Source organism: Dermacentor andersoni, chromosome 4, assembly GCF_023375885.2.
Source record: "Dermacentor andersoni chromosome 4, qqDerAnde1_hic_scaffold, whole genome shotgun sequence".
Taxonomy (NCBI): domain Eukaryota; kingdom Metazoa; phylum Arthropoda; class Arachnida; order Ixodida; family Ixodidae; genus Dermacentor; species Dermacentor andersoni.
Genome location: NC_092817.1, coordinates 37,641,928 through 37,668,100, shown reverse-complemented (window position 1 = coordinate 37,668,100; position 26,173 = coordinate 37,641,928). Strand labels below are relative to the sequence as shown.

At 46.0% G+C, this 26,173-nt stretch overlaps 1 protein-coding gene across 1 annotated transcript; it reads right to left on the bottom strand.

Annotated features, from left to right (window-relative positions):
* Positions 1–7,584: 7,584 nt before the first annotated feature.
* cib (thymosin beta cib) lies at positions 7,585–25,161 on the bottom strand. Its single transcript, XM_050184017.3, has 6 exons — positions 25,070–25,161; positions 20,861–20,903; positions 19,993–20,090; positions 17,905–18,018; positions 15,277–15,390; positions 7,585–8,113 (listed from the first exon to the last, which is right to left on the bottom strand). The coding sequence occupies exons 2-6, from the start codon at positions 20,875–20,877 to the stop codon at positions 8,088–8,090; spliced, it is 369 nt and encodes a 122-aa protein (XP_050039974.1). The 5' UTR covers positions 20,878–20,903; positions 25,070–25,161; the 3' UTR covers positions 7,585–8,087.
* Positions 25,162–26,173: the final 1,012 nt, after the last annotated feature.

The following is a 26,173-nucleotide window of genomic DNA, read 5'->3' as shown; positions in this document are numbered from 1 at the left end:
TCGAATGTTGTATACATGCTGGAGTGCACAGTTTGCAGAAAACAGTATGTTGGCCAAATAGAAACCTCGTTTCGAATACGCTTTAATAACCATAGATCGCATGCCAATACTCTTCCTAACCTACCATTATCAAGACATATTCGCTTACCAGGGCATTCTTTCAAAAAACTCAGGGCCACTATACTTGAATCAGGCTTTCATTCCCATCACGATCGCGAAGTCCGCGGGTCTTACCTAATCTATAGGTTTAACACCTATAGGTGTCATTTGGCATTAACGAAAGCACAGGCACACTAACCAGCGAGCCTACTAAGCATCCTTGACATTAGCCGTGACGCCTTATGTATGCTATGAAACGCAGCTTTCTTTCAAGAACCCTCTATTGTTATTGTCTCTTTTTTTTTTTTTTGCTGATGCGTCAATTCTGTGTCCCATAATGTCCATAGTCTGCACACGACACTGTATTCCACCGTACGCATGCCAATAAAAGCCCTGCTCATTCATCCTGCTCGCTATGACGACTACTGAGCAGTGCGCTTCACCTGCACTCTGAATGTACTATCGCGCGGTGCCTTATTATCTCCACGTTTCTTTCTCTTGTATTATTTTTTTATTGTTTATTTCAAGTGGTTTACATTGAAATATTGAGTAAATGAACAATTCGTTTCTGCACTGTGCGCCACGTGTGTGGTATCGCTATCGCCAGTGATATCGCTATATTTATGTTGTTTTTTTTCTTGTTATTACTGCGCACAACTTCATCTGATGTATCGTGGGTTTATAAGGAAGCCCAAATGCATGTACATGTTACTTTGACAAAGGCTGGTCCACCAGCCGAAACGTCAGTCAAATATGCTGTCCTTATTCAACGTACGTCGTACTCTTTTTCTTCATTTTACTACCGAGGCCAGCGTGATTTCCTCAGCCATATATATATATATATATATATTTGACAGCTCTGAGGAGATCAGGTTTTTGTATCGAGTAAGAGGAGGTGACCGCGTCAACAGATAGTATAAAATTAAGAAAAACGTCCAATTCTCCTTCTCTATACTCGCAAAGAATTCAGTTACTTCTATTGAACTATGGACTACAGGTAAGGGCCGTCAAACTGCTGTACGCGCAAGTGCTTCTGAAAGTACCTCGAAAGCGCGCCTTCCCACAAGCCGTGTTCCGTGACAATTTCCCGCAAAAGCATCTCGTCCTTGTGCGCCTCAGCAGAGTAGAAAAGGCTCATCCCGTAATTCTCCGCACGCTTTATAATTTTTAGCAGTGCGGCTATCTTCATTTCTTCTTACAACCCCAAGAAAATATTATTATATATAAATATTATTTCCTAAAGAAATATTCGCGTTTACTAAATTCACCTCGATAAGGGCTCGCACGACTACAAATTCGCCTTCCTTGACTGCGGCCAGCAAAGGTGAGGTCATTAAGTGATGTGCGGAAAATAAGATGGGCTGCTCAATAGCCTAGCTGCCCGATAGGCATGCTAAGCACAGCAAGCCGCAGCAGTCATATGGCGCAGGGGGTAGGACCCGTCGCCCAGAGCGAAGACCATTCTTCCTGGGGCTGTCGTCGAGGTTTCCTACAAACTTGGAACAGTCATTAATCGTAATCACGACCCTAAACCGCTTCCTCGGCGCTGTCTCCGTGAAAGTGCGCGTCGACGACACAGCGCTTCCTGTTGCTTCTGTTAGAACTTCCCTCTTTAACGAGTATATATTCCAGCTCAGGATGCTTCTGCATATATAGTGATCTATCCCTGAGCCCCTTCCTTTTAAATGCAAGAACGTCAGGACCATACTGAGGCGAGTACGCGTAATTACGAGCCTTGTTGCCTGCTTGCGTTTTTTCTTGCACGTGTAGCATTAATGCTTCAGAGAGATGCCGCCGAACCCATTCACGGGTTACGTACGCGTGTGTATGTGAGTGAGTGAGTGAGTGAGTGAGTGAGTGAGTGAGTGAGTGAGTGAGTGAGTGAGTGAGTGAGTGAGTGAGTGAGTGAGTGAGTGAGTGAGTGAGTGAGTGAGTGAGTGAGTGAGTGAGTGAGTGAGTGAGTGAGTGCGCACGTCCTTGGAATGAAGAAGACCGCAAGATCACTTGTCACCAAACGTATTGTTGAACAATAAGGATTCGCCGCTGATGGCTATCATATTGCTGCAATAGGACGCTAAACATCATGAAGTAAGAAGAGGACAGAAAAGAAGGGGCCCTATAATGTAAAACTATTCCAATATGTTTCTATTCCAATCTCCTGACGTCAAATTTGCGTAACCACCGACGCAAGCACCGGGCGGTTACCCGCAGGGTTGTTTGAACAGACCAATCAAACGCTCTCCTCGTTCATAAGAGGTCACTTTTGTTTGCTTGAAAAACGAATAACATTGCCTACACTGAGCGGCTTGTCGTATCTAATTGGCTGACAAGAGGCGAGGAGAACGCTCAAGTGGGGAGGGATTCGCTGGGGCAGAGCCAGTGCACTGAAAATCGATAACCGGATGAAGAGGGTGGTGCCGGCGTCTGCGATTGGTCGGCTTTCCCTTCTTAGCTTAAGGTGGCTGGTCGAACATCGCGGTGGCATGCAACGGAAGCTTAAGAATGACGCTAAAACTGACCCTCAGCAAAGAAGAGTTGGCAGAATGAGGTGGTAAGCGTACCGAAAGTGCTCGAAAACGTTACACGGCCACGCAAGAACTTTTATTATACGCAAATACACCCATGCTCTCCGGCAGGTGCGAGTAGCCAGCGTCTCAGCGATCGGCGGCAGCCATCTTTTATTCCTTTCGGAACGGGGCGGCCTGCGGCTATTCAGAAGGAAATTCAGTTTTGTTCGACATATTAATGCATCTTTATCACGTACACGTCACTTTGACGCGGCTAGTTTGTGCGGTTTTGTGACGTCGCGTGACAGGCAGGTGAAGTGGCTGCAGCCCGAAAACTTTTTACCAATAGCCGAGGGCTATTGGCGAAAAGGGGTCGAATCAGAAATAACTGCTTTTCTTTTTTCTGTCAAATCATGCATAATCAGTGTGTACACATTATATCAGATGGGGAGGTATCGCGGTTTTCGTGACGTCGCGTGAGAGACAAGTGTAGTGGGGGTGGTCGAAAAAGTTTTTGACCAATCGTGGAGGGCTGATAGCAGAATTGGAATAGAAAAGTTTGGAATAGTTTTACGTTATAGCGCCCAAGGTCACTTCATATTGTTTCGGCTTGTACTACACCAATAACAATAATGATTCAACTAACCCAGTTACAAGTAGCAAGATGACCGTCCTTGAGCGTGATGAACCCTGAGCAAGGTCATCTCCAAGGTTACAACCTATCTGCGGTAACGAAGTGAAAACACAGCTTACTATCTGCCAGCACAGAAATGCATCCCTCCCCGACTTGCAGCGGTATCTTCTGTATAAAACTTAAATTCGAGCACCGCGGCTCTCACTTTTGGTTTTTTGGCCTCCGAGATTGATACTAGCTATGTCTCCGATTTTGTTGGTTGATTGATGCGCGAACATGCGAGCGTATGGGTCTCTTTTTAAAACGGTATTTCCATGTGGCTTAAGGTATATATTTTATGTAGTGTATCGTGTGATAGTATCAGCGTCAAGACGAAACCATATGTATTGCCTCAGAGCATGGCGAAACATGCAGAAGTGTGGGTGAGCGCCACGACATGCAAATCAGTCACTTTACCCCTTCCACCGCCCAATTTCATGGCAGAACCGAAACAGTAGGTTGCGCCATTACAAAGAGGAACGGCCGACCAACTAGCCACCAACATTAGCCCTCGCAAGTCAACCTCCTCTAATGCAGTCCTTTTTTCCCACCATTACACGTTCACATTTCCCGCTTGTGGAGACCATCAGTACAAGTGCTGCCATCTAGCGATACCGGCTCAAGACTCAATCCTAAGCGGTCCAAAACGTGCCGGCAATGACGTATTTTCGGTTCCTGTAATAACGGTCGCCTCTTGTAGTGGACGAAAGCTTGGCCTTTGAGATTGCCTGCAATTACTCCTAGAAAGTCGACGCTCGATTTGGGCACTACCCACTCAACCCACTTTTCGTTTTGGGAAGTATGTACGGTGGTATGTACAACGGTGGTATGTACTAACGCTACTAGATTAGCGATGGTATGTACAGCATCAATCTTCTCGATCTCAGAGGCCATGAGCGGCAGGTGGTGTTTTATACTTATGTCGTATGATGGCAGCACCTTCATAACTCAAAAGCGTAAAATTTGAGAGTAGAAAATACGAGCGATATCTTGTAGCAAGGCATTTAAAAAAAAAAACTTGATTAAGCACCGTCAAGACTAGTTTCGATGGTGTTGATGACGCAGCTTTGTACAGGAATACAACAAAAATACATCTAGAAAAGGGAAGAGCAACAATTCCAGCGAAAGTGAACTACGCGACTGGGCAAACAATCCATGTTTACACCCTTTAGGGCGCAAAGTAAATTGGGTGACAACGAGTCATTGCTGTGAGCGCTTCCTTCCTATTGATGTGCCAGGGTTCGACAGGAAATTACCGGAGCGACATTACGTTCAAAGCTTGATCGGCTTGACGCCGAGGCCAACAAACCCCCTTTTACCGAGGAAGACAGCCGGAAGTGGCTAATTCCTGCGCAGCTAGCAGATTGAGAATGCGGTTCGTGTAAATCACCATAAAAATATATAATATGAATCAAACCATCGTTGAAATTCAACTTGTCTTTAAATCCATCGCAAGGCCAAGCGAAGGGCTATCGATTCGCCTGCACTGTGCACTTATACTCGCGCACAACTTTCTGTGAAGGGAAAGCTACGGAGGCAAAGCGGGCACAAGTGAGAGCGCTTTAATTTTTTTTTTTTTTTTTTTTTTTGTATTTACGGCATACGGCAGAACCTAAACGGGTCCTAGCAGGAGGGGCAGAACAAAGACACAACAACAATAACAACTACAAAAGCACAGCAAATTACATTGCTGTAAAGAGAATATATAAAGAATGACACATAGCAGGAACAGGAAACAATAAACCTGCTACTGTCAACAAGCAATTTTGTCAAAGGCATCAATACTTTTGAAAGGAGTCCCGCGTTTTCATCCACGCTATATATAAACAGCTTATTGGCAACGGTTAAATAAGACAAAACACACCACTCAATGTAAGAGCTTATACTTAGTTTGCAGTTTTTCCCTTCCGCGTCTAGGCAAACGCGAAGCCGTCGCACGTGGAAGCTGCGCCGATTCCGCGTCTGTTCCGAGCGACCCATGGCTGGGATTGTCAGTGCCGGTGACATGCAGCGACAAAGCAGCAGACGACGCTAAATGCTCTGAATGGCGTACTAATAGAGAGTTTTAGAATATGGGCCCCAAGCGTTTTGGGGCCCCAAGCGTTTTGGGGTTCCAAAGAAATCAAAGAAGTCAAAGCCAATGCGCATGCGCGAGACGCGAACTTCGTTTGGGTTTTGCATTGGGAACGCTATTTCAGCGATTTGAGAGCCCAAATAGCGGCCCCAAAAGCTTTGCGTCAGCAAATATGGCGGCACCCCTCGAAGCGACCCTCTAACCAATGCCTTTGCTCTAACCTAGCACCAAACTGGGATCGATTCGTGGTAACGCGTGAAGGTCGCAAGCTAGGAGAAGTGACTGCGGTTATCGCTTTCTCTCAACTAGCGTGTGTTATGAAGGCTGATTCATTAGACGCCGCCGACTCCGAATTCGATTTTATGGCTCGTAGGCCTAACACGGCTAAGTTTGGCTGGTGAAGGCACGTAAAGTTAATTTGCTCAAAACTAATCGCAACGAATTGTTTGTTGCTTACAGAATAACCTCTAAATTGTAATTAAACGCGAATACACGCAAGTCAAGATTACTGTTCCTATCATAAAATAGTATATTTTATTTAAGTCATTTCTAATAGCTTTTCTTTGACGCCGTAGTGCCATAGTAGTGCCGCAGGTGCTGGTTATCCTTCAGAGAGTGGAAGGGCACTGCACTGAGAATGGCGCCGGCTCCGCCTTTGTAATCCTCACCAATGGCTTCGAAGCTCGGAAAGCACGACGCGCCGATAATGCCAGTTGCCGAAACTCATTTTCGCGTTGAAGCATACGTACAAGTATTGCGGTGAAGCATAAGCGTGGGTGGGAAGGGGGCAATTGTCACGGGGCACAGTACGTATTTCTTAGTTATACACACGCGCACCCGCATCTGTCACAGTACGAGCACCGATGTGCTTTATAAGCCTACTGGCAAGTACGAGAGCTTTTTCCCGATGTGCCTGTGGCGATTTTCGCCCTTATGGACAGTAAAAATCTTGAGTTATTTTAACTGCCCTATTTTTCGGACGTATTCGAGGCCTCTATGGTGTCCGAAAAATCGGACGTTGACTGTACAATTGGCGAAGAGGATGCTTCGAATGGTCCATGGGGCGCACGCGCGTCGGAAGGGCGACGAGAACAAAGGACATGCGCAGCGAGGAATGAACGGGAAAGAAACCGTGCTGCCGCTGCTTTGAACTCGAGCTCAGAAAAAGGAAAAGTGTTCGCTGACGCAGAGATGCAGTAGCCTCTCATCCAAACCAAAATACTCTTTAAAGCAGTGAAACGCAACACCTAGGCGTTGTGCGCGGGCTGGAGTGTCAATCTCACTTGTGACAAAGTTCGGGCCTCGTAACAATCAGCTCGCCATCAATACATACAAATAGTTCATATTCGAAGTTATTTGCTTTTGTATACATACCCTTTTTATTCATATTTGAAAATGCTGAACTCAATCTGTAATGGGCTTTAGTTTTTTTTTTTTTTTCAAGGGCGTTTTATTTGCTGTGCATTTGATAACCCTTGCCTTCAGTTTTCTTTTCGAATAAAATAAACCCTCCTTACTATTAAAACTGGATTGAGCTCTTTACGTGCTCACAAGAGACCGACAGCAATGGCGACATTGCGTCAGCCTGTCTGCATGGACCTAAAACAAAGTCACTCATCGAATTTTGCAAAGCCACTCGGGGAAAATCTAGAAAGCTCGGACATTTTTAAATTTCAACTTCGTAGACACCCTGGAGTTCTCCAATTTTGGCCCCGTGACCACTGAGAATGCACCAGAACAGGGTAGTGCACGGCGCTTTCAGTACAAATGGAATAGATGCACGACACAGAGTCTCAAGCAATTATTGCATGAAACTATGGCGCGATCCTCGGGCCTTTATTTGGCTAGCAATAACACGAACACTACGTGATGCCCGAGCCTTCATTTCGTTGGCAATTGTACTAACTACAGCCACACTCGCATGGTCATGTCCTTGATATATGAACACTTACTACCTCATTGTCCGGCCATTCCCTACCCCATCGCTGTATTCGCCCAGTGCTCAAAGCATATATATTATTTATATTGCCCATAAAGCTACCAGCCATACTTTAATATTCTAATGCCTTAAACAACAAAAGTTGCTATTGCTGTTAATGCTTCACCATTCAGGTGAAACTTCCCAAGCAATGTGAACAGCAGCTGCCAGCCTGCCACCCACCTTTGATGCCGCCGGCTTTGCCAGTCTGCTCCTGCAGTACTTTCTTGCGAAAACATTGGAGTTGAGACGGTTCCGAAAGTGAAATTATTTATTAAATAAACATCCGACCGCCTTTCCACGTACAAAATGCATCGATAACGAAAGGTGCCACAACCAGCTCAAAAAAAAAAAAACCTTGTTTGCAAATCGTAAGGCAGCCTAAACAGGAATCTTTCACACAATCTGTTGTTGCATGGTGCCGATGTGTAAAAACACAGCACAGTCAGACATCAGCCAAGGCAACCCCAACCACAGAGCACCTTCTGGTTGCACAGATTTAAGCATTCGTGACCCTCTGCTACCGACAACCATGCACGCACAGACAAGCACCTCTGTTGATGAAAGGCTGCCACAAATAATGCTACTAAAGAAACAGCTGATGTGGACACCGAGTTACAAGAGGGATGCATGCCCAGGATGTGAAGAGGAAGACCCCCGGGAGGATGCAGAAGAAAAAAAACGGGACAAGGAGATACACGATGACTGGATCTTTGTTTCTCTTGGCATCGGTTGTGTTGGCATTAGCGCAGCTCTTCACGCAGCTTTCTCCTGCTCTATGACTGAAACAAAAAAAGTCGGCCACAATGAGCATGCAGAAGCACCAACATCACTTGTCAGAAATGATCATTCTGAAAGTAACGGCAACATTAAATAGAATTGTTGCACACCACTTGCACCTCCACACAGGACCTCATCCTTGTTATAGTAATGTCCTTACAAACTGCAAAAAAAGTTACATTCCTTACGCATAGCCTATTGCAAAAGAAAGGCCACTTTGTTGCAATGGAGTGTGCATTTCTAATCATATTGTAGTGTATCTCTTACAGCAGCAAGATGGTGGTGCAATTTGAGAGATGAGCTAGCCCAGTGTTAAAATAGTTGGTACCAAAACCTAGCAGCTTATTCAACCAAGCACCCATCTCAAGGTAGCTTTAAAAATGGGAGGACATTTTCAAGCAATTAGACAGAATCAGTGCAGCACAATGGACGTATACAGATCTAGTTTATATGCAACTGTATTCCAAGTTTTGTGGTGGTTCAAATGGCACTCCATCTATGTTGTAACAAGGATGGCTGGTTGTGAGCAGCAGAAAAAATTAACTGAATGAAAAGAATCTCTGCATTATATCAAACCAGTTTTCCAGCAAACGCATGAAAGGAAGATTTTAAAACAGCAGCAACGTGCCGTCAAAATAACAGCCGTGCACATGCATGGAACAGTTTCATTTAACTACAACAGGAACACCAAACCAGAAACCAGGCTGTACATGCTACATAAATGTTAACGGGCCTGACATATTACTCTTCCCCACAGTAGAACCAGACATTTATGAAGGGTGCACCAAAAGCAAAACATTTATATCTGGACTCTTAACTTTAGGTGTATCTAGGTACTATAAGGAAGCAAGGGCACTCCTAAGAGATCCCTGCAAATTTTTTTCCTGAAAGACAATGTGCACACTGATACCATTTTAAATCGAAGGGATACAGAAAAACGATCCCTGGATACCAGGGCACATTTGAAATGAACATACCATCAAGTGCAAGATTACTGAAGATTAAAAGGAGAACTGAAGGCAAAGTAGTAGCACTACATGCGAGCCAAAGTGCGTAGTCGGGAAGGATTGATTGAGCCACAGTGTTGCCATTTCAGCAGATTTCTCTTGCAGATTTACTGAATTATCAGTTCATTCGATGGCAAAATTTTGCTTTGAGTGGATAGCCAACATTTGATGAGTCATTTTAACGGATTACAGCGCTTGTAAATTACAAAGGTTCTGGGAGACTTTGCAGCTTCTCAATTTATCCTTAACAAACATTTTTAGGGAAATATAAATGTTCTTAGTCGGTCTTCAAAAGATGACGTGGTGTGGCTAACTTAATGAAGACAAACAAAGTTGGCAAGTTTTTGGTACAGGGTACCTTGGCAAACAGCTGAGGCGTCAGGAACAGCCCCCCCCATAATACAGCAAAATGTTAAAGCCCAAAAGTTATACCCCTGTCAAGCGGGCAAAGGCACTTACGGAGTGACTGTATTAAGGGCACTTTCCCTAATCTAAACATCGCAAGCAGAGTACCCGCAGAAGAGTGCACTCCAGACGGAGTGCGTTTACGGAACGCGCTTTGCTGGCCGAGTGCGTAGCCTCGCCACCAGCGGTTTCAACAATACACAATGTAATGCACAGAAAAAGAACACAAGTCCATTTTACCTGTTGAACAGCTTTAAACAAAATAATCAGAACAGAAATCTCCAGTATTCTGTTTTAGCAAGATCAAATGTCGCCTCGTCGGACACCACGACCTTGTTCTGGATTGGCTAGGCACTCGTCTTGGTCGGCATTGACTTGCAACACTAATATAAATATATTTCCATTTTTGTTGAGTAAATATAGATTAAGATTTTTGGTTATAATACAACTAAAACAATGACTATTTAGGTTTTAATTTAATCTAAATCTTCAAAGAAACACTATTTTAGTATGTCGCCAATATTTTTTACTGCGAGTGCGCTCCCATTTTTCCCGTTTAGCACTGCATAGCCTTAAGTGGCACTCAAGGTCCCGAAGTGCACTCCCGGTAAGTGCACTTAACTTGCCTGCTTGACAGGGGTATTAATGTGAGGCTGTGGTCCTATTTTTAAAGTGCACAATAATGGAATATGATTGTGACAATGCCAACCTCTGCCCAAATTGAAATGCATGTGCTGCAACCATGTATGCCACCAATAAGATGCAGAGTAGTCTTGAGACTTAAGGCACCATGGGTTGCAGAGCTCGCCAGTAAAGGTCATGCGAAGTACAAGGCGAACCCGATATAGGTTTCTTGTGGCTAGGTCTAGAGGTACAGCAGTTCCCTTTTCCTTACAGCTCATACTTGCTTTAATTTGGATGTCTGCCATAGGTTACGTTACCACTGGGGTTTCGTTGTAGCAAATATTTCCCACCTTCAAAATATTTATGAGTAGCAAACACTGAACGCTCCAGCAGAACGCAATGAATTAGGGCAACAATGCTGATCACCATCCAAATGATTAATTCACCGACTTATCAGTATATTTGGTTTAATGTCCCAAAGCAACACTGGGCAATGCGAGAAAAAACTGTCCCCGAGTAGAGCCTAATAGAGCATGCAACAATACAGGACAACTGCCAGGTAAACAACATGCGGGGCGTCAAGTTGGAGCAATGTCAGTTCTACGCTTGGTCTCAAAATTTGGGTAGACAAGCAAAACCCTTCATGAAAATGTGTTATGTCCCCACTGCCTTTCGCAACAAGTGCTCCCAAGCAAAGTTAGAAAGGAAACAAGTGACCTTGGTTGGCACTGGCGCTTCCTGATGCCCCTACATGTCCATGAAAGCATTAACATGTAAAAGCTACAATAGCATTAAGATGACAGGCAAATTTGACAGTGAATGAGGTCATGTACCAATGTATGGTCCCATGCTATGTACTATCGGGGACAAAAGTCTCCGGATCGCCGCGCACGGCCGCCGGAGCAGCAGCGAGCGCATCGTCGCGCGCTCTCGCGGTGACGCGCCTGGTGACGAGACCGACGCTGCGCGCATGCGCATCCTTTCTTACCTGCGAGCATGTCGGTTTACTAGCTGGGAGCCGCCGCTGATCGGTTGTCTGGGGCGCGCCGGCAGGGGCCGTCGCTGCAGTGGCACGCTGCTGACTCATCAGCAATTAGCGGCGCGTGTCACTCGCTTGCCCATACACTTGCACACGCCTATGATAACGCTTGTCGGTTATCTTCGTCACTTTTCCGGCCATAATAAAGCAATAAAGAGACGATTACAAAATGCACAGCACCTTAGCCGATGCGGTATCAAGTGGTCGCGCTTGCATTCACTCATACACGATGTGACTGTTTCACAGCCCGCATAGCATAAGTTATGCCCGCAGAGCTTGTTTCCTATATTTTTATTCGGCCTGCAGCATTACACTGACTAGTGCTCCTCAGCGCGCTCTCGAGTGTACAGTGTCTTGTTTGACCGTTCAAATGTGAAGGGGCCGCATCGTGCGACAGGCACTCCGGATATTTCATTGTTTGCGGTGTTGTAATTGTTGCTTTATTTATTTTACACGGCCTTCACACGCGCTGCGCTGATAATTGGCGAAGACGAGCGTTATCGTAGTCGGGTGCCAGCGCCAGGGCAATCGAGCGAGAAGCGCCTGTCAACTCCCGTGCAGAACGATTTACCGATGAGTCAGCAGCGTGCCACTGCAGCGACGGCTCCTGCCGGCGCGCCCCAGACAACCGATCAGCGGCGGCTCCCAGCTAGTAAAGCGACATGCTCGCAGGTAAGAAAGGATGCGCATGCGCGCAGCGTCGGTCTCGTCACCAGGTGCGTCACCGCGAGGGCGCGCGGCGATGCGCTCGCTGATGCTCCGGCGGCCGTGCGCGGCGGTCCGGAGACTTTTGTCCCCGATAGTACATGTTAGAATGCTTCACGAGCTAATTTTACCATGCCTTTCCCTACTAACCGAAACTATTTCATTACTTCATGCTTAGGCGATAGCTCATTCCCATGGATGCAATGCCAACTCTTCAGTACAAATTCTCAACATGTTCCGAGCAGTGTTCCAAGTCCCATTAAAGGTGCTGCACTGGCCTTTCACAAGCCACATACAATTTGGTTATCACAATAACTTAAAAACACGTCTATTGCATTACGCATGAAGGTGAAGTATTAGTATGTCATTCAACTCTAGTGCATGTGAAGATTATGTAATCCACACTGGTGGTTTCGGTTCCAGCCACTTGGGAGAAAATGTGAAAGTAAACACTTGTTTTTTGTGATGAATACGTGATGGCAGGTAACTATTCTGCAGAGCACATATTTTGGAAATCTTGTTGCAAACATTACTGTCTAAGCTGATTACCCAAGTAAGCATGCAAACAGCTTTCTGACCCCACTGAATTATGCATTGAAACTTGTGGATTAAATGCATCATACAAATCAAGGCTATATGAAGACTGCATGTTAAGTCTTCAATGGAGCTTTGCTGTTTAAAGCATGATGCAGTGGTGTGTAATGCTTTCGGACAAGCAAATGCAATAATTTTTAGCAGGTCAATCAATTTTTTTGATCTTGAAGCTTCTTTGGGTGTGCTTCAGTCATCAAAACAAACTGCCACAATACAATGCTACTGTACCTGATGCAAAGCTAACAATAAAAGTGATGCAATAAGCAATGCTTTTCTCCTCTTTACTCAGCGATGATATATCCTATGTGTGGAAACCAATCGGAATGGATGAATTAATTTATTTCAAATGGCTCTTCATTGGAAAGGTCCCTACAAGCGACACCTCCTTGCAGCCTCTTGTGAAGCTACGTGGCCATCCCACCACACACAAATGGGGAGTCCCGAGCACAAGTTCATTCGATCCGATATGAAAAAAAAAAAGCTATCTACTTTAAAATTTAAGTGAGGTGCATGCTAAAAAAGCTTGACCATAAATTATATGCAACAAGCAGAAGCAGATGTAGGATGAAAGGTAACATTTTCGCAAGGACTTCAGGTTAGTAAAGAAGCAATGTTAAGCTACAGCAAAACTTCACTTAACCAAGCTACCGTGTACACAGCTATTGTAAAACAAGAACCTCGGGCAATTAGCACATCTTGAATATGCATGCAAGGTATGTTACATGACTAAATAGGGCCTATGGGATAGTAACTGCAGTAGGCTCACATTAACTTCGAACTGCTTGAAGTTGTAACACTGATTCAATTAACATTAGCTAGAAGATGCCTGTACAAAGGCAACAACTACGAATATAACTTTCTGGCCAAATCGTAGATCAGCAGGACTTGCTATAGCTTTGCAAGGTGCTTTGCCCCCGCTATCAACCCTTAAGATGCATCAATTTATCCCACTTTTATTCAATTTGTCACTATGATTATGCTGATAGTCACCATGCTGTCCATATCAGCAGATTGGTCGTAAACCAACTCAGACATTGTAGCGCAGGGTTCAGAAGTTTGATCAGAACAAGAGCATTTTTGCAGTCATCCCTTGTCAGAATTTGGCTGCCTTGGCTGGAAATCAAGCAGGAGAAATCATTGCTCAATAGGAGAGTCCCATAAATACTGCAGCAGGTGCAGATGCGACTTTGCATCAGAAGCATTCTGTAAATATAGCAGTGAGCCAACTGCTGTCACAAACCTGAAACGGGCACTTCAAAATCGTGCTTTGAATTACTGCAAGGACAATAACTGGCACGCAACTACACACAGGCATGGTATGGATTCAACGTACATTATTGCAGGCCTGTTTGTGCTACCTGGTTAGAACGTGCCTCTTTAGAAGGGCTACGAAAGTGCTACAGCAATTTACTAGGCTATGTTTACTTACATTGAATGTAATAATGGTACTGTGGTATGTTCCATAAGGTTCAAACTGAAATGTTCGGTCAAGTGAAGTTTCACTGCATTAAAAGATGCAACAAACCAGCAACTTCTAGAACTGAGCAAATGTCACTCATTCGCTAAATAAGCCAACTACAATGATATCTGTCAGCAGCATATTTCATGCTATCCAATCAAGTTAGTTCTGCAATATTCATTGCCACCTAAAGCAGAATGCTGGCAGAGAAACAGCCCATTGCATAATTGCCTTTCCCAGCCACGCTACCTGATGTTTGTGCATCTCATTCTCAGTAACAGCATATAGTGCTCTTGTTGAAGCCTTTTGTGTGAGATGATATTGAGACACCCAATGCAAGCCCCGGCACACGTAATTTCAAAAAAATATGTGCACTGCAGTAGCAGATCGCTCATCATGCCATGCAAATGGCCATTGTCTAAGCCAAAAGATGCAGCTACACCAAGTCTTTAGCTTCCGTAATTGTATATTAATGCGAAAGCATTATATGCCCCATTACGCAAAAATACGCATTGTAGTCGGTGGTGTGACCGAATGATGGTACCAAAAATGGCTGATGGCAAAGAGTAAAACCACATTAAAAAATACTAGCATTCACGTCAAATTTCTCGGGGAAGTTCCTAGATCAGGTAAATTTCGGTCTGGGTGGGAACAGAATTCGGGCCTTTGGGGTGAGAGACAAGCGTACTTCCCCAACGCCACAGCGGCTACAGTTCTGGTTGACTAAATGTGTGCCTAGTGTGTGCAACTTGGAGCATGCATCATTGGGCACGTGACAGCGCAGCCAATGGGCAGTGCCAATGGGCAATGGGCAGGGCAGTCAATGGGCAATACATCACGAGTATAAAATGAGTAAAATAAGAAGCATTAATGTCCAATTGAATGCCGCTGAGTGGTCCTTTGAGTTTTGAACTCCTCGCGGGCAAGCGAGTGCATTGAGACGCTTGGCCCGTTTTCATTTGGCCTTACTAAAGCGCAGTTAAAACGCGGACGAGAGCCTGTGCAGACAAGGAACGTGCAGAAATAAACATTTCACCAAAGCGACTATAATGCTTTCGCATTCCCACATGTAAGCAGTCTTAAGTGTCTCTGCCGAATTTCTTATTTTCATATCTAAAAGCACTTTGCATGCTATTATATGTTTAAATATATAGCTTAAATAGTTTCATAGGAGCACTGGAATCTTTCGAGATATTGTAAGCTCCTCATACTACACACTTATTGCACACTTTTACAAGACATGAAGCATAGGGATTGAGCTGACAATATTGCTAAATTCCAATAGAAACAAAGTGCAGCACCCACATGTCTGTTCTAAAAGACTGGACATACCTTCCTTGGTCGGCAGTGGGTTCTTAACACTGGTCTCCGCATGTTTCAGCTTCGAGGGGTCAAAGGTCTCAATGCCTTCAATCATCTGCTTGTGCTCCTTCTCCGACTCAATGTCTGCAAGAAAGATTGCATGTCAATTACTCTGAATGAGGAAAGCATGCACCATTAAGACAGAATTGGGTGGATTAAGGAAAAGAGGCATGCTTGTGGACACCACACAGTAGTTAGGACAGGAGACCCCACAGTTAAAAGCCCATGAGGAGACCCTGAATTGGTGCACATGAAGTTTGCTGGCACGGATATTGATGAACCTGCCATGAACCAAATACATGAAACAGCCAATGCTGTCAGTCATTACTACTAAATCTGCTACAATGCACTGAAGTATTCAACTATCCTCCAACTTCCTGCACCTCTTCAGAGTCTTGCTGCCACCAAATCAAACAGTGCACGCAATGGAATGTAATTAAAATGAACCAAAGCACAACACAAACTTGTTATGAAAAAAAATTTGGCAACTGCAACGCAGCTCAGGAGTGCAATTTTGCAGTGCTGAATCAAAAGCACCTTGCTTACCAGGTTTTAGCAAAAGGAAGCCAGCAGATTAAAGGATTAGGAGGATAAGGACTAGCACTGGCATACTTGGGAATGTGCACAACGCCCAGTAAAGCAGAATTTTCACACTAAGCAACTGTTCACATTTTGGGAAGCCAGAGGACAAAAGCTCTGCCTGGGGGCCACAATGCATGCAGTGGCGGCCAAGCACCACTGACATGCTTGCTGCAACTGCTGCTACACTAGTCTGGGGTCAGGGGGGGATAGTAGCCATGTTTCTAGGGGCTATCACTGCCATGCCGTGTCTCTCGAACCTTGTGCTGTGGGCTTGAACTGTTTCACCTTGGTGACTGTGTGCTTTAACCGGGACTTCTCAAAGCCCTTGATGCCACCTAATAATGCTTGCCTGTTGTTGTCCATTTTGGGACACTGCAGAAAAAGATCACCACTGGCTGAGTGAAAATGGTATAACACCACCAAGGAACTCTACAGGCACAGTAGTGTGCGAACAGGAGGTACCTTGCTCCAGTTCATGCGATGCCAAGACACTGCACTTTATTCGAACTAACCATACGCAAGGTGCAGACTCGCAATAATGATTCACACACGAACTTTTAACACGGACAATCAAAATGCATATATATTGTTTCTAAGAATGGTTGCGCAATACACAGCAATGCTCATTTTCATGTACTTAACACACAACAGTGCCCAAACCTTTGGCAAAGCGTACTGCAGGATGCTGCAAGTGCTTATGTTTTATAGTTCAACCGTCTCAGTGCGTGCGCACCAGAGCTTAATAATAGTAGCAATAATAAACAATACATGCATTCTCAAAAGCACAAGAACAGAACATTGTCACAATGAAGGAAAGAGACTAAGACAGTGGCAAGGTTGCCCATGCCAAGACCCAACCACCAAGAGATGAAGAAATGTACACAGAGCAAACGCTTCACTGGTGCCACTCCATATTGCTACCAAACTTGCAGCAGCCCTCGCAACAAGTAGCATAAATGCAGTGCCACTCCCACAGATGCTCGAAGTTCATTATGCTTAACTTAGTCCACTACTACACCAGATATTTCCGAATATTTCACACCAACCAACCAAATATTTTGCAACAACCGAATGTTAAAGTCTGGTTACTGTTGCCTGTCTGCTAAACAAGGTACTGCAAATTACCAGAAGTGATCAAAACATTTCAATAATGCAGAAACAAAATGGGTAACGCAAGCTTTGTCTTCAGTTTCATAGTGAAAGCCTACATGACAAACTGCGATTTTTCTTGTCTGTCATTTAGCATTTCTGGCAGTCTGGTCATGTATCAGTTTCATCTTTTATGCTACAACCTTTGATTTTTTTTTTTCTTGAAACAGCTCCTTTTCCATGCATTTATGGCACATAAGTCCTTCGGGAGCATTTCTTTGTTTCTCCACAACTTATGTTTTCCTGGCAAACATTTCGCATTTTTGGAAAGCTGGTCATACAGCAGCCATTCTTTCTTGGAAAGCTTGTTTGCCATTATGCTCTAAAGTTTTGAGGCTATTCATAGCTATTTTTAATGACAGCTAGTGATCTTAAATTTAAAACATCCTTTGTTGCTGTACTATACCTGTCTTTCTTGCAGTATTCAGTATGGGTGTGGAACCTAATCCTACTGAAATCCTAATGTAAACACATGCATCTGCATTTGGCTATTCAATATTCAATTTTAATTTCATATTCGAAGTTTATACTCGCCCACCTCTATAATATACATATAAAGCATGCTACCAAGACAATAGCTTTTCAGGTTACATGGTAGTGAACATTAGCACACTTATATTTAGCAAATGACTTCAAAATAATACAAGTGACTAAATTTTCCTTTCCATAAAAAGTTTCCAGCAATGCTCCTACAGAATTTTGGCCATCAGAACTTGCTGCATCTACTTTGCAGTGCCTGCTTTGCCAGTCAAATCCATCACCAACCACTCACTGCCATGACTACAACACCAAGGGATTAAAGGAACTGCAAGTGCTGAATTTTTGAGGAGTGACACCAGTAGGAAGCTTTGCGCACCCGGCGCTAACCTTCTTTCTTGGGGAGGCACACTTTCTCCTGCGTTTGTGCATGCTTCATGCTTGTCTTCTCAAACTGCTCCACACCTTCCAACAGGCTGTTGTGGATCTTCTCCTGCTGCACATCTGCACGACAGGCCACGCGGACCACATTTCATGGACAGCCTTACCTGCTCCCATTACCGTCACGGAAACTCACCTGCCTTTCTGCGAGGCCACTGACTCAACAAGACTACAGGTTAACTATCTGCAACTCGAGGTGTCAGAACAGTGCTCAAACCACCGGGCAAGGTAATCGCAAATTGAAATGTGAACACACATAAAAGTCAATTCTGTGGCGTTATGTGCCAAAATCAGCGATTATGAGGCATGCCATAGTAGGGGATTCTGGATTAGTTTTGACTGCCTGGGGTTATTTAACATGCACCTAAATTTAAATACACGAGCGTTTTGCATTTTGCTCCTATAGAAATGCAGCTGTATCGGCCGAGAACAAACCTGTGACCTCAAGCTTGCCAGTGCAATGCCATAGCCACTAAGCTACCAAGGCAGGTCACAAACAAAAACCTAATCACAATGCCCGTTGTGCAAAAAATTAATTACATGGGAGTGCGACATGCAATTGTGCTGTAGCAGATTTCCAGTGATTGCACAGTCCTACACATATGCTTTGAAGCTCAAATTGTACCATCATTGCAAATGCAGTCAAACCTGGTAATGCAACAACGCACTTCAGCTGTTTTGGACTTGCTCAGACTTATACTTCCACTGATTGTACTCGCACTGCTTGCAACAACATAGATTCATGCAGAACCATACCAGGGCCCATTTCTTGCAACAATATTTCATTTTCCATTTTCATCTGTCATCCCGTGTGACAGATCCTAACAATAATGTGACTGCACAGCTGCGTTCAAGCAAGCTTTGTGACAAAGGCAAGAAGAATGGGAAATGAAATTGTTACGAAACAGCGCCAGAAAGATTTCCTATACCAATGGCCTGGGTTGAATACTTTTACTTCACTAAGAAATTTGGACACTGCAAATGATAGTGGGCAGTTTAACCCTTTGAGGGTCAATGACAAAAATATACAGCGCTGCGAAAAAAACTCAAAAATGGTCGATGCCGTATATTTACGGCACTGTCTGTAAGTTTAAAAAGCGCACCAATTTCCAAACTTTCTTTTCTGCCAAGTGCTGCCACTATGTGGGAATACAGGGAATTTTTTTCACGTGCCTCCCTCTCTCGGTTTTCGTTACATGGTTTGTTTTAGAGCTAGTTTGCTCCCGCATGTCTATATACTACCGCTCGTGCATTGGCGCGCGCGCAGGTGGCGGTTTGGGTTTTGTTCCGCGGGCAGTTTCGGCTTCTTGCGCTTGCAAAACTGATGGCTATCTCGTTACTAATCGCTAAAAGGGCGACCGCTTGTTTCTCGTTCGTTTAGTGCTCACAGGGGTGCACATAGGAAGGATGCCGCCATGCATGCGTTTCTGTTGCTTTTTTTTTTTACACTAATTGACACACTAATTGACACTAATTTTGACACACGCGAAAACTAATTGCTTCAGGTTGGCGACAAGATGAAGATTAGCGAAAGTTTGTCCTACGTTCTGCTTTTTTTGATGGGCACACAACCACACAGTTTTCTTGAGTGTGCGCACCTACGCAGTTCGATTACGCTATGGATGTATATATTAGTGTAAGAGCAGGAACATTTGAGTCTTGCGAAATATTCTCGTGTGCCCATTTTCAAAGCCTTGAACTATGTGTATAACAATGCATCAAATGTTTAGCTCTTGTAAGTTTATTTCCTTTCTTATTGTTGTTATTCATGAATGAAGAGTACATATATACCAACACAATATATTTTTTTTTCAATATAAGTCGCTAAGAAGAATTGGAATCTGCAATAAAAAAAATCGACACTTATAGGGTTAACCATAATGACTCAACACTGACACCATAACATACATGCAAGGAAGCATGCACTAGCACTTACTAGGCAATGGGAAACTAGACCAGGTAGGACCTCCAAACAAACAAATTAAAAGAATGGGAGAAAATGTGCAACACTGATTAATCAGTAAGGCAGACACAAACCTTCCTTGGAAGGAAGAAGGACCTTCTCCTGGGTCTCTGTGTGCTTCAAGGAGGCAGCGTTGAAGCTTGCAAGCTCCTGCTGAATCTCGTCGGCAACCCTAGGAATATGTGGTCATCCCATCAGCCAACACTGTACAACATCTGATCATGTAGCACACATATGAGCAGAGCAAATGAAATAGGCGTTGAGAATCACACAGTCAGACATCACTTTGGTTTGGCAACACTCGTCATACTAACTATCAACAGGTCTGCCACAGCGAATGTGCTAGCCCTCGGTCATTTCTGCTAAAGCAAATTCCTATATTGCACTTAAAGTTACAGTTAAGGAACTGACAATCTGACTGGCAGACAATTCTATGGGCCAAGAGCACCCCTTTCTTTCATTAATTCTTTTAGGCCAGATTGTGCACCACAGACTAATGTAATAACATTGGAATTCTACCAGAGATCCTTGAATAAGCAAAATAGGGAGTTTCAAAAATGGGGGACCAAAAGTTAAAGGGCACTATTGGGCAGGCGTACAAAGGAACGCAAAAGGCATACAAAGGAGTGGGTTTTTTGGGTATGCAGAGCAACTTGAAAAACTCTTTCGAAAACTTACAAATTGCGCAATGTTGCTATTAAGTAACAGTGCTTACATTAGTGACCCACACTAGCTATAGGCCTTTACAACGAGGGCTGTGTCACCATACATTCATGACTGTTGTGAACCTGTGTTTCCCAGATTGAAAGCACTGCTGAGGCATCCACAAGATGCAGTTAAGAGGTGCGAAGTCTCGGCTCTCCCCAAATGAAAGGTCTACTGGTTGCACCAGATCCTACAAGTACCATGCAACAGTTTCTCTGCACACAACAGGCTGCTTACTTGGGGTGCTTGTCCATGATGCACGCTCAGAAGGAGATGACCACTGTGTCCATGGTAACCAGGGTGGGACAGCATGGGGGGCAGTCAACATGCACACGCTGTTAGTTATATAAACACACACACACACACACCACACCAACATGCATCTGCCCAAACCATAAATTTATAATTGTGAACAACATTGCTACAAAAATAAGCAATTTCTAAGATTACAGCACTTCACCTAGTAATAAAGTGCTTCCTTTGGAACTAGTTAGTTAAAGCAGCCAGTTAAACTGAGCTGTTCAAGCTGATCAGCAGAACGTTTACACCTGCGTAGGTCATGAACAAAACTGAGGCAGGGGTCACCTTTTGAAAGCACTGAAGCAGAACTCAAATCAAACACCCTTCAATGAATTATATATACACAAGCTTACACACCTATGGGCACTAAGCCATCCATGATAAACAACTGTGTGATAATTCAAACATGACCACCTTAACGTACACTAACCTGCAGCTATGCCATGTCAACCTGTCGCATTATGTCTTCTCATCCCTTGCTCCCATGCACTGTTTTCTCAAGCATTCCAAGCTCCTGGGCCGAGTTATTTTCCAATATAACGAAATTGCCTGACGTTTAAAATCCCAAAGCAACACATGGGCGATGACAGACAACAATGAAGGGCTTTAAATTTTGACCACCCGAGGTTTCATAATCAAGCCTAACACTCAGGATGAGCGTTTCTCCAATGTGCCCCCACTAGAATGGGACGCCACAGCTGGGAATCAAGCCCACAACCTCATGCTCAGCAGCAAAGTGCCACAACCATTGAGCTACCATGGTAGTAGGTGCGCAAAGAAATCTTTTACGCAGACAATTCACCACGGTAACTATAATGAAGCAACTTTGAAGTAATGTCCATAACAGTATCTCCTCATACACCAGGCCTCTGATCTGTGGCAAGAACCCACCTAGCTATTTCAAAAGTCATGTCCCTTCAGCAGATCATAGTAGCCAAAGGTCCTCGCATGTGGCCCAAGGATATGGTGTAGGGAGTATTCAGATAATTTGTCCTATTCTCCCCGTCCTCTCCCAAACCTACTCCCGTAACCTACATTTCTTAATCGGTAGGCGAAATCCCCCCCATTTAGGGGAGGGAGATGTCGAAGTACGGCCTGCGGGGAGCTTATGTAATGTGTGTGTACTATGTACTGTGTGCGAGGCCCTAAGGGCCTCGCCTAGGAATAGGACAAATTGCTACGCAAGCAGGAGCAATCGCCAGTTCTCCGGCGCAACGCGCTTAAGAGGGAGGGGAGCGTGGGGGGCGCGCTGCGGGCCCACGGCGTTTACCGGTAGGAACTCGACTAAAGGCGGCGGGAATCGCAGGGCCAGTTTGCAGGCGCAACGCCGCCAAAAGCAGCCAGCCGAGAAAATGTGAAGGAAGCCCGACGAGAGGTTGCGGGAAAGGGCGGCAGGCCGGCTTCTGGCTGCGCCGCTCGCGCGGGGTCACGCGTCGCGCTCGGACGGGGCCGCGAGGCCGCATCGCAGCAGGAGGGATGCGAAGGAGGGAGGCGGAACAATGGACACTGTCGCCCTAGAAACTAGCCCAGTCACGTTTGCCACCTCCCCACGAAAGGGTTTACGCGCAGCGGATGAAAGGTGGGAGGGGGGGGGAGTCAACCGGACGCCGCTGCTCAGGCGCGTGGTTCAACTGGCGTCGTCTGCTACCAATGACGCTGAAGTAGGAGGAGCGCGTGCTGAGCACGATTACGCATGAACAAGCCGAATACAGGCGCGTAAGCTACTTGAGCTGAATGGTTAAGCCCTAACTACAGCGGTGTCTGCTGTTATCAAGGGCTTTTTTTTTCTTTTTTTTTTTACGTTTCAGTACCACGTGCGGCGCTGGGACTACACGTTCCGGTGTGGCGACTTGTCCAATCTGCATAAACTGTTCGTTCATTTATCAGCATACTTCCTTCGCTGAAAGCACGATACTGGGCCGCAAAGAGTAATCGCACACCGACATCGGATTCGCCGCATGCCAGTGCGCGCTCGCTTTAACATACACGAAGTGTGGAACTACAGCGGTGCACACTCGGACAACGATAGAGCCACCTCTGGATAAAAATTACACGCGTTATTTTTGAGTGTACTAGAGCTAGGTCCATGCTGGTAACCGGAAGATACCGCAGGCATAAGCGTAGCATGGCGCACTATTTTCGTGTTCATTCGGCACCAAGCTGTGCGCGGCCGCACGCTTCCGAACTCGTCCCACGCGAGCACGCCGAGAGGGAGTCGGGGCAGAATTATGGCGCCGTAGCGGCCTCCCCGCACAAGCTTTGAGCGCAGCGACCGGCGCCTACGCGCCCCTCGGAGGCTGCCCGCCTGCTATTTTGAGGACGTGGCAACGCGTCCGACTCTCCCCCTAGATCTTTGGCAAACAAGGCCAAGTCGGCATTCACGGCTGAGAGAGGCCGATCGGTCTGGCGGCGGCAGACACGTCCATTCGCAATCGTTACCGAAGAGCTATTATGGCTATTACGTCGCAACCTTAGCCGTGACAGCCCAATCGTGCCGTCAAGTCACGGCAGTTAAACCTTGCTGCCAGGAAGCGGTCGGGACCCGATTGCTGGGACGCATGCGATTCCTTAAAACTTGAATCGATCTCGCTGATTACGGCAAACTCTGCCAGGACCACCATCGGTCGGAAATGCAACGAAAAAGATTTCGCAAGTAACATACTTCGTTAGTAAGAACCGCTATAATTCATGTCATCCTTTATCGAGTACGCGCGCCGACATAGTTTCACGTGGAGAGTTCAGCTCTCTGCAGCAACAATCAAAATGCGCGGCTTCATCCCATTACTGCCGACTACGCAACAGGCCTTCTTCGTCAGTCGTAGCACCGCAGCGCCGGCCGCAGTAGGAGCCGGGATTGAGAGAGCGCGCCGGATTAGAGCAGACCTCACGACGGTTGCCTACCCCATGTCATTCTGCGTAATAAGCAACGATGCTTTAAAACAGGCGGAGGGGGAAGGGGTGTTCTTGATCTAGCGAACAAGCAGACTGCAGATATAACGATGGGCGGCATCTTGAAAGTTCAACAGCCAGATCAAGGTATAGTATACGGCGCGTTGGTACTACGTCAAGGTAAAGTTCATAAAGCTGAACAATCTTTGAGAGATTACCAGCAACTAGGTATGCGCGAAATACGGGATCTGAGCAACAAGGTACTTCGTTAATCGGACGTTAAAGTGGCACAATTAGACTACGCCCATAAGCGTTCTGGCCATAGGAGGAAATTTTAACCGGTAGCAATGGCAGGGTACCGGGATGACTAGCAACGCCATGGAGCGCAAACTACGCATTTCGGCATTCCCGCGTTGAACAAAGCACACGGTTAAGTAACAGAATGTAGATGGAGTCACTCGTAAACTTTTCATGCGAGTAACGCTCTTGCATCACTGCAAGAGTGCACGATAACACTGATAAACACTGCAAATCTGGAAGAAACTGCAGAACCAAGCCTCCACGGGATATTTTCCAATGGCGGGTTAGGCACGACCGAAGAAAATACTTGCAAAACGACTGGTCATAAATAAGCGCCAACGGGGTGGCATTGGCCCCCTGTTCAAAATCGGGCGCAACCAATATAGGTCATTGACAGCCTAGCCAAAGCCGCGGAGAGAAGGATCAAGATGCCCAACAGGCGCTATTCGCGCCTACAAATCTGCCGGCCCAGCGAAAAGTGCGAATGCGAACGTCTGGCCACACCGTCGACAAGGGAAACGATGCGAGGCGCGCCAGAGTTCGGTTGACAGGTCCCAACTCACACAACAGTTGCGCGACACCTCCCCCCATCTCGGGTTACACAAAAACGAACTATTATGACGTATCGCAGTGCTTTGTTTTCAGATGACTAAGGGATGGGCTTTCAAATAGATCGGCAAGACACGGTTAGATGTACTACGGCGTCGTCAAGCAAAGCAACGTCAGTCACAAACTGTAAGCATAACCAGTAGCGGCAACGAGCAAAGCGCAACAAGCAGAACACACCCGGCGCGCAAGCTGCAGCCGACGCCCAACTTTGACGCCGGCGCGTCAGGCCTAACCTTCCCGTTGACTGTTGCACAACCAAAACAAAGAGCAGACGACGTCGTCGCGCAGTTCCCCGTTGTTCCGAGTTGGCGGCATAGCAGAAAACGGCAGAATAATGGAAGTACCAACCTAGGATTGTGTCCGCTGGACCCGGAGGTTCGGCTTGGCGAGCTTTGCTTTTCTTTTTCCTCTCCTACCACCGCACCAGAGCTGGCTACGTCGACACCGGTGCTGCCGAACACTCCAAACTGCGGCGGGTCGTCGTCTGCCGCTGAAAGCGCTGATGGGGTCCAGAGTACGCGCCGCCGCAAAGCGGCCGGGTGCGAGAATACAGCGCACGGCGCGTGCGCTTGCGCATGCGCGAGTGGTTACGCAAGCAAGCTTGTGAACGCCTGGCGCGATGAGTCATGCCAGAAAAAAAAAAAAAAGAAAGACGCGCGGACTTAAAAAAAAAAAAGCAAACAAACGAAGAACTTGCGGTTGTTTTATCGTCTCCCGTGGCGCGCGCTCCTCGCACTCCGGGAATTTCGCTCTGATATCATCCCAGGCGGTTCCTGTCACTTTGCGCGCACTGCGTTTTTTTTAAAGTCCCTCGGTTTGTTTGTTAGTCCGTTGTTTTCACGCGTTCAATGCCCGTTTGGACGAAGCACATGATGCCGCGTCTGATTCCGGAATGGTTTGAACGTGAGCTGTCAGCAGGCATCCGCATTTTTTCGCAACGTTTTAAAGAGACGGTTTTGAAATGAAACCACATCCGGGGGCCCGTACAGTCTGCGTAAGTGAAACATAGGCGCGTGAGCAGCTGGCTGCGTAGCCCCGCAGCGCATTCTTTCGCGCCTGACGCTAACCGCTACTTAGAATACTCTTTAATTAGTCAACTTCAGCGTAACCTCACAAATTTTTGGAGACGCAGCGTGGAGTGTGTGCGTCGATATGTAAGTCTCAAGTGAACGAAATAGTTTGGGGAGCACGCGGTTCAGCCGAGTAGAAGGCGAACCGGGACCGTTATCGTGCAAGCAGGTTTCTGGCGGCTGTTGGGATTGAACAAGCCGCGCCAAGCGCGTGGCGAGCTAGCTGTTGGAGCCGTCGCAGAAGGCGCCGGCGGAGTCTTGCTTGGCGGCAGAGGCAGCATAGCTGCCAGGGAAAAGGCGCGGTTTCCTGCGGAAGCCCCGGCGAAGCCAGTGCGTTCGACGTCTCCACGCGACGTCCGGCCTCTACACGTTGCCACCAGGC